The following is a 14,232-nucleotide window of genomic DNA, read 5'->3' on the forward strand; positions in this document are numbered from 1 at the left end:
TAAACTTGCCACAAAACTTGGAAGTACTTAAACTTCAAAATCAAGATCACAATATGCCTCGGTTGTTGATTTCTAGTTTACTTCAAATGCCATGATGAAAGATCCAAAATGCCAAAACATGTGGATATTTTTAATGATCAAATTCCCAGCCATCAGATGCATGCTTTAATTTCCTCTCAAAAGATCTACCACAACTTTAGTATGCACATTTCCTCCACATGAGCAAGAGCCCGACGGAAAAACATAAACAGGAATTAAAATGTCTCAAGCGCCAGTCATGCTTCCCAAGGCAACACGTTCTTTCAATGACTCAGATTTATGTTACAAAATGCATTGTCCTTGGGATGCAGTACAGAAGTTCATTTGATGATGACCTACTAAGATTTATGTTCCTTCATTTATTTTAGTTATTTTTTTTCCTTTCCAAAAGCAATCTAACTGGCTTTAAGTATGTGATGAAGCTTAAATCAACCCTACATAAATTTGTAAACCAAATTACATGTAAAACAGGATATACACATGAGCTGTCATGAACATGGAACAGTTTCATGAACAATAATTTGTAATTGGTTTTGAATGAAATTCCATAAATTATTTTCAATGCAGTTACAGAGAACAACTGTTCATCATTTTGAGAAGTTTTTTTTTGAGGGGGGGGGGGGGGGGGGATTTGGATGTCATATTTGCCTGCATTTACGTTTTAACAATAAAACATTAATTATTGCAGGTGTTTATTTCAACATGGTATCATAAAACTTGATTCAACAACCATGACTGTGGGGTTAATCTTTTCTTACTCAGAAGCAAAGTGAAAATGGCTGTGTGCAAACAGCATAAAACCAGAACAGCCTCCAAGGATCTCACAGACTGTTCAGGTTTTATGCTGTTTGCTGATCATCAGTATCTAAGGGTTGCAAATGTAACCTTCAAAACTTGAATCTAGTAAGAAAGGTGTTTAATGAAATTTAACCTACGTTAGCGTTACCGATCGCCAAAATCGCCATTGGCGATTACAATTCCTAGCTGACGATTAAAAATAAGATTTTCATGAAATTGGCGATTGAAAAAAAATAGACCCTATGCTTTACAAATGCACACTATAAACACCTGTTTTCAGGCCGTATAAATCGCCAGAAACATCGCTAAGATTACACAGATAACGCCCTTGGCGGACAGGCCCCAGGGGATAAAAACGACCGCCTATTTCGATAATCCACATGGCTAATGTCTTAATTGGTCACGCTTTACACTGCGACCAGACTTTTCGAACATTTGGGTTACTTGGCGATTTACGTGATAACTGAACCACTGAAGCGTGCCGTGTAATGACCTATGCTATAGATGTTACGATTCAACGTTATTGAATCGACCAGTACGGAATTGTCATTTAATCAGATGGGCGGAGTTATGGCATTGACATAGCCACTATAAATTAATTTCCCAAGAAACAACGAATTTTATTGGCTAAAAAAGTAGATAAGAGTAACTTCCCTTTACGGTCGCTATGCGACTTGAAAGACCGATTTAAAAAGTGAGTTGCAGATTCCGGGAAAAATGGATGCTGCGAGCGAAAATGAAAAGTCGAATCAACAGAATTTAACACAATTCTTTAGAAAAGAAAACGGACAAATTAATGTAAACTCAGGAAATGACCGAATGTAAGGTTCGCGATCGGAGGACGTCTAAAATAGTGCAGAATCGGAAACGTCTACCTGTCAAGTCTCACGGTTTCGTCGTGAGTCTCACGGTTTTTGACATGCATTGACGGTCTCATGCTGACTAAATAATTTCTCACGCATTTCTTAAAAAACAAAAAACAAATGAAAAAAAGTAATGTTTGGATTTTATAAAATGTCGTATAATTACTACCGAGCGGGCGGGCTGTTTTAATGGTTTCAAACCTAAATACCACATGTACCGAAAACTGTTTAACGGTGTTAATGTATCCTTATCACTACGCCACCGGTGTCTATGTAAACAAAAAAACGGCTGCAAAATGTCAGCAAGTGGCTCACCAGCAAATAAAAATGTTCAAGCAAAAAAAGGGGCTAATTTCAGACAAAAATAGTCTTAATTTTGCTCAGGAAATAGCCCCAAAACGCACCACAGACGATCTAGGATCCAAAAACTACAAATGCGTAAAAATACTATCGAAGGGGTAAAGGGTTAAATGACCCTAGATGGCAATTACCTAGATCTGGCTACAGGATGGTGTTACAATCTCATTTATGGGTCTTCTTAACAAGTTTGCAGACATTGTAAACCACTAGGATTATAACACCACCCCATAAAAACGCTAATTAGATGACATTGGATGCAAAAAGTGGAGAAATCTTATACATGGGAATTCTTCAGAAAGTCACATAAAACTGTGGGTGAATCTTGGTCATTGGAAGTTTAACCCTTTGCATGCTGGGTAATTTGTCTTCTGCTAAAATGTCGTCTGCTGAATTTCTAAAATAAGCATTTTCTTCATTTTTTTTCAAAGAATACTATCAGAATAGCAAACAGTTTGGATCCAGATGAGACGCCACGTTCTGTGGCGTCTCATCTGGATCCAAACTGTTTGCAAAGGCCTTTAAAATTCGGCTCCAGCGCTTTAAGGGTTAATGTATGCAAGCAAAGTTAATGGTCCAAAAGTAGCTTCAAACAATGAATCCTCAGGCTTTTGTGCTGGTTAAAACATATAATTTATTTTGGCATTTTGTTTAATTGTATGGGTTTTGTGCTGTTTGTTCTAAGAACACATACTAATGCAAAAAACTTGTCTCTGCATAAGCTGGTTTCTAGTACAAATTGCTCCTACTCATTCTAATAACTAACAACTACCATTCTTAGCCCTTTAACACTTAGATACGTATTTTGACGCATGTGTAGTCCCTTAAAAAGAAACATTTAATTAAAGACCTTTCTTGCTAGATTCAAGTTATAATGGCTTTATTTCCAACCCTTAGAAACAGATGAGCAGGAAACAGCATAAAACCTGAACAGTCAGCGATTTACTCGCAAGCTGTTCTGGTTTTATGCAGTTTGCACTTAGCCATTTTCCAGTGTTCATTCTAGAAATCGAAAAGTAGGGGGGAATTTCCCCCCTCACTTTGAAAAATAGGGGGGATTTTTCACAAATGGGGGGGAATTGATCAAGTACCATTTATATGTTTTCATTTTCGTTTTAATGTTTATTTGTTTTAACTTCTACATTACTTAAAACAGTCAAGTCAGTGAAATACCATTGTAACTGCTGTTTAATATAACTGCACTTTCCATAGTATATTGCTGACTTAAATAAAAACAAAGGATTATGAAAATAATTGTTCACATGATATTTCTGTATCATTTAAAAAAAATAAATAAAAAAATACTGATTGTCTATCATGATATGATATGAATGATGATATGATATTAAAACCTAAGTCATGTAAGTGTCTTAATTAATGTATAGAATTAAGTTTTTACATTCCAGTATCAAAGGACAATTTTCTTCCTTAATCATTCACGAGTCGCATCCCTTTATTTTTTAAACGAAATTTCTTATTTTTTAATTAACCCAAGTATCATTTTAAACGAAAATTCTTTAAAGTTTATTAACCCGTGAATCGAAGAGTTAATTCCCTTTGATTTCCGGTGTTTTTCTCAATAAATACGCGAAGCAGAATTTAACAGTTTAAAAAACCCGTAACGGATATCGAGTGCGCGAATTTTCTCGCACACATGCTGCAGATGTGTGCGATCTTTGAAAAAATAGCGCGAATCACGCAATCGCGCGGTCTAGAATGAACACTGATTTTCACTTTGCTTCTGAGTGGGAAAGGGTTAAATCAAAGGTAGGGGGGTGGGGGTGGGAAAGATGCTCCAACAAAATTGATGTCTCTCAGATGACATACCAAATCAGCCATCTGTGTATGAAACCCAATAATTATTGAAAACAAACTACCCAACCCCCAAACAAATGACACTATTTAATGCTTATTTAAAATTCAAATCCATGAATCGAGTATTTGTGCCCCAAAACCCATCAAACAAATACTTGTCGACTGTAGCCATTTTTATCAGGAGACATAAAGTGAAAGAAAGTCAATAAGATAAAGTCATTGATGCCTATTTGTCCTGACTGGTTGACAATGGGTTCTCCCTGCCCCGATATTTATTCATGTGTTATCAACAGTGTACTAGGGTGTACCTACATGAACAGAATATCTGAAGAGATCCACTTCAAACGCTGTTTTATCATCGTGAAGGTGATAATCAAATTGTCTGCTGATTTTCTTAACCTTTTACCCTTCAATTTACGTATTTATTTTAATTATACCCAACCAGTCACAGCATTTAAATTCACAGTCATTTTACAACCCCAAAATCCATTCAGCAAACTACATGGATCATAGTATTTATATTACAGTATGATCTCAATTGATGAAGTCTTGGGAATGAAATAAGTGGGGGAAGTGAAACATGATATTTCTTTTTCTGATTAACGCTTTACCACTTAAGGATACTTTTTTGACGCATTTGTAGTCCCATAGAAATTTTATTAATGGCCTTTATTACTAAAGCAAAGTTTAAAAGGTTTCAGTTTCTACCGTTAGATACTGATGTGCAGCAAACAGCATAAAACCTGAACAGACTGCAAGTTACTTGCAGGCTCTTCTGGTTTTATGCTGTTTGCAAAAGCCATTTTCACTTTGCTTCTAATGGGGGAAAGGGTTAATATTATGCTTTAACACTTGTATTATTTCATACAACACAAGTTCAACTGAATTGTAATGACATATCAAAAGTTGCTCCATCCTTTTAACGACAGCAATGTTATACAAAACGGGCCCAGTTTTCAGTACCCTGGAGACTTTCCTTGTGTAAGGATCAAAACAAAATATTTTGCTTTATATTTAAATAAATTTTGAACAAATATTTGCAAACATACAAACAGATTTCCTGATCTCTATCTACTTCAATTCCATTTCAGCATTGTCATTTTCATATATTTAGTCACCATACAAACTTTATATTTGATTTTAAAACAAGCAGGAGAAAGACATGAGGTCTTTTGGCCATTAAAATTTAATTTAGGTCTTCACAGAAGTTTCATATGTTTAATGGTGTTAGCATTTTTTATACCATGAACACTGCTTTATATTTTCACACATTTACAATCTTAATCCTATACATTAAGGAGCATATCAAATAGCAAAGTAATAATGACATTTTCATGCATATTTAACAGCCTAAGACATGGTTTAATTTACAGACATTTTTAAATCAGCATGTGACAGCATTATGTTTTTACCTTCAAAACTACGCATTTACCTTTTTCTTATCATTACTTCCTTATAAATAATGCAGTCGGTGAAACACCTTACCTGAATCTGTGTGTTAGACTGACTGCCAAAGTCTGGGTCATACAAACAACAATGATTGTTTAATCACTGCCCAAACAGAATTTTTATCTGGGCATCATTTAGAATTCTGTAGATACCTTAAAAAATTCATTAGATCAAAACGGTGTTTATTCATTATTTATCGGTGCATTTTTTGGCACATGGCGGATCTTTCCTATTATTGGATTGAAGCTGCTTAATTTTTCAATGCAAGAATGCATTTTAATTTTTCTCTGGGAAAACCTGACTGAAGGCATGTGGGTAAAGTTTTGTCAAATAGTAGCCTGTGCAGTCCACATAGGCTAATCAGGGACCATACTTTCCGTCTAGACTGGATTTTTTTTATTAGAAGAGATTTTCTTTAAAAAGGAAAATTCCATAAAACCGGAAAGTGTTGTTCTTGTTTAGCCTTAACACACTTCACAGGCTAATCTTAGACAACATTACTTATGTGCATTAATCCCAGTTTACCGAGAACGCTGCTCATTTGAAATGCTCAATCCCTATCAACATTAAAACGGCACATCAAAATGACTACAATAATGTACTTTGGCAATAAAACTGTACAGTTTACATCTAGTTGTACACTTTACCTAACACATCTTGCCAAGATGTCACATGAAATGGATGTTTCTACGTTTATGTACACACCATTAAAACTGAGCAAAAACTTGCAGCGGAATGTGCATGTGTGATAGGTAACATAAAATGTCCATAAAGACTCATGTCTACAATACTTCATCAATCACTGGTGAGATCACTTAAGTGGTTCTCAAACAAACTGTGTTATTTACCAAACCATAAAAGGTAGTGAATATAAATCAAAACAGGGACAATTAAGTTTATGAAACTAACAACTGTTGTGAACACTTGCCGGGAACCATCAAGTCAAACAGATGGGAAACACAAAAACATTGATTCTATAGCAGCAAAAATGATTAACCCGAGAATCTTTGTTTAAATTTTGAAGAATTGCATATCACACCATAAAAAAGAACATAAGCAGTAATTTCTGAGGCATACCTATGTGTACATACTCAAAGTTACCGCCATTCAAAAGTGTACCAGTATATGTTTACTAAACATTCATTTATGCAATTTATAGTACATAGACACTTTACTGTGTACTTAATGCCTTAAAGTACAAACATGTAAACACACAAGTACAGCCAAAAAATGTTTACAATTACTGAATACAGCTGAAAACACAACACAATGAGTTAAACACCATATATGGAGCGCGAGCTGACACAGAAAATATATTCATAAATGTAAACCTTAATAGCTGTAAAGTTGTTAAATGATATCACAGATACTGATCAACAGTTATGCGTTATCTGTAATCAACACTCCCATTCACCCACTCCTCATGCATTTTGTACATTCTTACTGACAATAGGTCTAAGCTCTTGAATACTATGTCATATTCAATTGATTTGAGGATTACAAGTGTTTTATACACATGAATAATGTTTCAGTGGGATAACCTGTCTGTTAAGCTCATAACACTTCAACCCATATGGTATAGAGTAACATAATATTATGCTATGACTAGTGAAGCATGCATGTGAAGCTAAGATCTATTTGTGCAAATATTGAAAGGGATCAAGAACATGACCCTAATATGAACTGAGGCATGCGAGTCAATAACAAGTCATTTAAACTGATTTTACAAATGTTAACATTTTTAATGTAATAGTAACAAGGAAAGGTCAACATTTAGGATGCATATGTCAATGTTTTGTATTATGAAATTACATTCAGTTGATATGCAAGTGAAAAGTGAGCTTTTGACAACAATGCATCAAATCGGAATCTACCAATGAGAAGTCAGCAACCATGAGAGAATATGAAATGCATCTGTTTTTTGTTTATTGTTTGAATTATTGACATAACAAGTTGTTTGAATTAGGGAAACACTGCATACATAAGTATTTATGCCTTTTACACACTAACTGTACATAATCTTAAAATGAACATACTTTTGTAAATGTTATTGTACGATGTAACATATTGGTAATGTCTATCATCTAATGGACAGAAAATTTGTCAGCCAGCTTAAATAACATGATAAAGTGACATCCATATGTGGTGTATTTTCCCATTATTCTGCTTTTACAGGTTTCTGAGGCCTTAAGGCAGACATTCCCAGACAAGCTCTACAGAAATAATGCTAGCTTGATTTGCAGCTTAGTAATTTAATGATCATATCATGCCTACCTTTTTTTAAACGTGGTAACTCAATTAGTAGAAGAATGAGCAAACTGACAGACTGGTTCTTCACACCCTTTAAACTGGGATAGTGAAATACACAATGCCCAATGCTTTTTACACTCTCTGTCATGAACTGTTAGCTAATGGAACTACAACATTTCCAATCAGATTCATTTTAAGCTACAACATTTTTTTCAAAATTTTGCACTAAGCTACTCGATCCACTCCTTTTTCCAATAAGCAATGTATATTTGACTTAAAAATATTTTCTCAGGGCCAAAGAAGCAACTGCACATTTTTATTTCATTTATTAGACTAGTAATAAATGTCAAAGGTCAAGGTAGTGTTTCTAAAGGCTTCAATCTAATGTTATTTTGTTGCAACAGACAATTCACTTGACATAAACATAAACACCATGTACATTCATAGGAAATCCAGTTTGTACCTTTTTGTTGAGCTTCAGCCATGTTGAATACCCCTTTGTGTCCACGTATTGGAGACCGAAAAACCAGATTTCTCGTAGACCTATAGTCTTCACAACCTGAAAATCAGACAAGAACATTGTATACCACACTGTCAGCATGTTATTACCATGGTGCTAGAATGTCAGTCAGTATTCCACACTTTCAGTAGTACATGAGTCAGAATATCTCACTGTATTAAAGAGTATTTTTTTTTAATTGTGGCTTATAGTATGTACGGTAAGGGAAAGTATACAACACTGTCAGTGGGATCTCAGTCAGTACACCTCTTTGTCAGTGGGATATCAGTCAGTATACCACATTGTCAGTGGGATATCAGTCGGTATAGCACGTTGTCAATGGGATATCAGTCAGTATACCACATTGTCAATGGGATTTCAGTCAGTATACCACATTGTCAGTGGGATATCAGTCAGTATAGCACATTGTCAATGGAATATCAGTCAGTTCACCACATTGCCAATTGGATATCAGTCAGTATAGCACATTGTCAATGGGATATCAGTCAGTATACCACTTGTCAGTGGGATATCTGTCAGTATAGCACAATGTCAATGGGATATCAGTCAGTATACCACATTGTCAGTGGGATATCAGCCAGTATAGCACAATGTCAATGGGATATCAGTCAGTACACCACATTGTAAGTGGGATATCAGTCAGTATAGCACATTGTAAGTGGGATATCAGTCAGTATACCACATTGTCAGTGGGATATCAGTCAGTATACCATATTGTGAGATATCAGTCAGTATACCACATTGTCAGTGGGATATAAGTCAGTATACAGGGCCCTCAATTCATCAAATCTGCCGCCAAATTTCGGCGGCAGTCCCCCGCCTGAAAAGTATAATTTTTTCCCCCCATAACTGCTATTTTTCCCCCTCAGAAAATGAAAAAAAAAATCACTGATTTATAGTTGAAAATTGACTCCAATATATCACGGTCCGTAGGCGTCATATCGCGTTTTCCAATAGATCGCGAATCGGCTATGGCTCCCAAAATTCTGACAAACATAATACCCAAATTACATGTTTTAATCTGAGAATTCACTGAGATAAAATCAGTTTCAAGCTAGTATTTTACCCTATTTTTCGCCCGCTTTAATTTTCTGTTTAATCCGACATTCATAATCCAGTTTTGACCAGTTTGTTTGCTTTCATTGTACATCACTTTAACACTTGTGTACTGCGATAAACAATAACCCCACTTGCCAAACATCACACACAACGTTACCCTTCTCTCTTGAATTTGCTTTGAACTGCCGAAACACGCCCCACATGATGGTCTATACAATTATAACTGTAAATGTCACAAGTCAATACTGACCTATCTCAACAATTTTTGCGCCTACCATACAGTGTAAACAACTTGCTTTTAATTGAGAGGTAAAGATCCCTCAGTTTGTCCAGATGCACTTCTATTAAAGCCCATGCTTTCCATGAGGAAAATGACGTCATTTTGTACATGGGGTCTAATTTGTGCATGCTTTCTTGAACAATAAAAGTTGCCAATTCTTTTTCGATTACAATTTTAATTATACGCATTTGAAAATACTTACATTGAATAATGTTTTGTGTTAAACCAATGAACAATATATGGATATAACACATACTTCAATAAGGTAGGTAAATAGCGTGTTTTGAGATTGCCAAACTATGCTAATGCATACAAAAAATGCATGAATAACCTGACAATTTTTAATGCGCACCAGATATATCACCTAATTGTCAGTGGGATATCAATCAGTATACCTAATTGTCAGTGGGATATCAGCCAGTATACCTAATTGACAGTGGGATATCAGTCAGTATACCTAATTGTCAGTGGGATATCAGTCAGTATACCTAATTGCCAGTGGGATATCAACAGTATACATAATTGTCAGTGGGATATCAGCCAGTTTACCTAATTGTCAGTGGGATATCAGTCAGTATACCACATTGAAAGTGGGATATCGGTCAGTATACCAAATTGCCAGTGGGATATCAGTCAGTATACCTCATTGTCAGTTGGATATCAGCTAATATACCTAAATGTCAGTGGGTTATCAGTCTGTATACCACATTGACAGTGGGACCAAATTGTCAGTGGGATATTAGTCAGTATACCAAATTGTCAGTGGAATATTTGTCAGTATACCAAACATTGTCATTGGGTATCAGTCAGTATAACACATTGTCAGTGGGATATGTCAGTATACCACATTGTCAGTGGGATACCATTCAGTATACCACATTGTCAGTTAGGTATAAGTCAGTATACCACAAATTGTCAGTGGGATATCAGTCAGTATACCTCTTTGTCAGTGGAATCTCAGTCAGTACATGGGCCCTTGCTACACTTTGGGGAATTGGGGCCAGGGCCCTTAGAGAGGGGAATTTCGCGTCGTTTGGGTGAAAAGGGGAATTTTAGAAGATCTTTTCACCAACCATTCAACACTTAAAATTGCTATATTTTAATGTAATTTCAATAAATATACATTTAATCAAAGGTGAATAGCATGATACCAGCTGGCATCATAGGTATAAAGTTAAAAAAAAAAGATTATTTTTGAAGGGGGGAGTTTTTAGCTGAAATAGGGAAAACTAGAGCTTTGTCACAGACGCGACGTATATCCCAACGTGCCGCATTGATACAGACTATTTTGCATGCTGTCTTCACAAAACAAGAGAATCAAATTTATGGCGATTTTTAAGAATTATAATGCCATTATTATTTATGGCCATTTCGACCTTTGAACTCTTGAATTCTTTCGCATGACATGCCGTCCAAATTTATGGCCATTTTTTTACTTTTGAACTCCAACCTAGACCTTGGAGTTATCAACATAATTCTTTCACATGACACATCATCCAATGACTGTGAACAAATGTACCAGGCATTTTTAAAATCTCACAATAAATGACATAGTCATGGCCTGGACAAGATCATTTATGGCCAATTTTGACCTTTGAACTCACAGTGTGACCTTGACGTTGCAGATATCGACGTAATTCTTTCGCCCGACACACGGTTCAATAATGGTGAACAAATGTGCCAAATGATTTTAAAATCTCACAATGAATGACAAAGTTATGGCCAGGACAAGCTCATTTATGGCCAGTTTTGACCTTTGAACTCAAAGTGTGACCTTGACCTTGGAGTTATCGACATAAATCGTTCGGGCAACACACCGTCCAATGATGGTGAACAAATGTGCCAAATGATTTTAAAATCTCACAATGAATGACATAGTTATTGCCCAGACAAGCTCATTTATGGCCATTTTTAATCTTTAAACTCAAAATGTGACCTTGACCTTCGAGATATTGAAGTAATTCTTTCGCGCGACACACCGTCCCAGGATGGTGAACAAATTTGCCAAATGATTTTAAAATCTCACAATAGATGATAAAGTTATGGCCCGGACAAGCATTTGACCCTTGAACTCCAAGTGTGACCTTGACCTTGGAGATATCGACATACTTTTTTCACGCAACACACCGTCCCATGATGGTGAACAAATGTACCAAGTTATTTAAAAATCTAACTATAAATGACATAGTTATGGTCCGGACAAACTTTCGGTTTAAAACACACTAAGTGACCCCGTGACCTAGTTTTTGACCCGGCATGACCCGTATTCAAACTTGGCCTAAACATCATCAAGATACAACTTGTGACCAAGTTTGGTGAAGATCGGATGAAATTTCGGGACAGACTGACAGACCGACCGACAGACCAACAAAGTGACTCCTATATAGCCCCCATTACCAATGGTAATGGGGGTATAAAAAGTAGACTATTTTAAGGGAGAAATGGGACCGAATTTCGGCCCCAAAAACGGTATAACGAGGGCCCTAAGTACACCTCAATGTCAGTGGAAAATTAGTCAGAATACCACATTGTCAGTGAGATCTCAGTCAGTAAACCTCATTGTCAGTGGAAAATCAGTCAGTATACTACATTGTCAGTGGGATTGTCAGTGGGATATCAGTCGGTATACTATGATGTAAGAAGGCAATCAGTAAGAATAACATATTTTCAGTAGGATATCCAGTGAGTTTTTTTCCATTATTTGCAGCATCAGCAAAATTGTCAGTAAGAGATCAATCACTGACATCAGTAGATGTCAAAGCAAGGACAATTGTTATATTATAATTTGAGAAAAGGAAAATATAAGGTTCAAACATGCAAAAACATTTTAATAACAGTTACTTGGTTACTACTTATAAGCATTCATGCAAATGTTTTCAGCTGTTTCTATGGTGACATACCAAGACAATTTTATTAACATACTCATTTTACTCATATCAAATACAGTTAAAGACCTTTGCAGGATATAAAATGAAACACAATCCTAAACTTCCTGGCTTTATAAAGGTCTCTCAATCATCAGATCATGGAAGATTTTAGCAAGTGCAATTGTAGAGGTGTCTCAGCGAAAATGGGGCTCAATGCATGTGCATAGTATCGTCCCTGATGTACTGTCCGCAAAGGCTAATCAGGGACAACAATTTCCGCCTAAAATGGATTTTTGCTAAAAAGAGACTTTCTTTAAAGGAAAACTTCCATAAAAGCGGAAAGCGCGATACCTGATTAGCCTATGCAGAATGCAAAGGCTAATCTGGGATGATACTTTAATTAAGCATATCCATTAAGCCCCATTTTCTAGACCAAGGCTCAACTTTAAAGGGGCCTTTTCCCTTTAAAAGCGTCTCTGACTTCAATCACAGATCTGCTTTAACAGTCTGCCTGAGCAGAGAGATTTTATGATAATTGTTTACACGAGCAAAATAACCAAGTGTGGCGCTTGATAAATTTTTAATAAAACACCTGTTATTTGGAAGAAAGTGTAATAATATGCAAACAATTTCTGATACACTACCCGGCCTGCGATTTTTGCCTTTATCACCGCGTTTGGGCCAACGTAGCAAATCGCGGTGATTCGCCGCAAATCATATGCACATGTCCTCTTGGTAGCAAAATAAGTTTGTTACACTTAAAATTAGGCGGTGAATCGTTTGATTTTGTGGCATTCTGTTTCATTTCGGACCTCGTGCAATTTTTCAGATCATAATCTCTGTGCTTTATTACTCGAACTTGTTAGTTTCTGACTACGTGTGCTACTGAAAGTAACCATCGGGCTGTGTATTATGGTCTGTGGAAGTTGCTAGGACCCGTGTTGATGATTCCTAAATGTTAGATAAGCATGTGCACTATCGATTAAGTTGGTAAGTACAAAAGTTCTACTGAAAACTGCTGACTGCGTCTTTGTTTTATTATCCAATCAAGCCCCGAACATCCAATATCCTGTGTATTACCAGAAACAAACTTAAGATAAGCACGTGTCGTCTGTCAAAACAATGATTGTATAGCTGTTAACATATTGAAGTAGCTCACACAGTTAATTCCCATATATGCTCTCTGAAACAGACTTGCATAAAACATTTAAAATAACAATATTTATTTTCATAAGAATTGCTAATATATATATATATATAGAAAATAGCTGTACACGACACGTGCAAACCGTGTCCGGTGATTTACGCATGTACAATACAACTGATCTGATTGGGCGCTTATTTCATCAAATCTTTAAATAGATACATATGCCGAAATTCATTTGATAATTTCGAACGTTTGTGTATGACATTCTTTGGGACTCTTATTGTCAAAATTAACCAGAATTCGCTTTTAAAATGGAAATCAGGCATATGCGAGATTATCGAGTAATGGATACAGACGGAAGAAGTTGCATGTATGCGATTGAGACAGTTGAAACATATGTATCTGGGAATCGAGAGACTCGGAAAAATACGACGATAACATTACAATCAGTTACGAGTTTTCCATGGCTTCAAACTGTTAATTGCATAATCAAAAACGCAATTATCACTCCTCCAGGTGCGTTATCATACAGCTAGGTGCGAACACTGTTTTGTTTTATACACAGCATTTAAAAAGACAAAAAAAAACTGTCAGGGACATGGGTGTGAAATACATGTTTACATTTTAAAAAGGATACTCAATTATATCTGCCAACAATTCTAATAATCCCATATTGCTATAATCTCTGTGAAGATAATATATGTACATGTAACATAGAAAAATCGTTCTTCACCACGTTGACCGGGAACGCGGTGAATCGCTGTGAATCACCGCAGAGATTATATTTA

The 14,232-nt window shown here is 36.0% G+C and overlaps 1 protein-coding gene across 3 annotated transcripts in view; it reads right to left on the bottom strand.

The window, feature by feature from the left end:
* Positions 1–14,232, bottom strand: part of LOC127852781 (radixin-like) — a 50,935-nt gene that overhangs the window by 28,813 nt on the left and 7,890 nt on the right. For all 3 annotated transcript variants that reach the window (XM_052386741.1, XM_052386740.1, XM_052386742.1), the window contains exon 4: positions 8,035–8,130. In XM_052386741.1, coding sequence (XP_052242701.1) covers positions 8,035–8,130 — 96 coding nt within the window. The remainder of the gene's footprint in view (positions 1–8,034; positions 8,131–14,232) is intronic.

Source organism: Dreissena polymorpha, chromosome 12 (genome assembly GCF_020536995.1).
Source record: "Dreissena polymorpha isolate Duluth1 chromosome 12, UMN_Dpol_1.0, whole genome shotgun sequence".
Lineage (NCBI taxonomy): Eukaryota > Metazoa > Mollusca > Bivalvia > Myida > Dreissenidae > Dreissena > Dreissena polymorpha.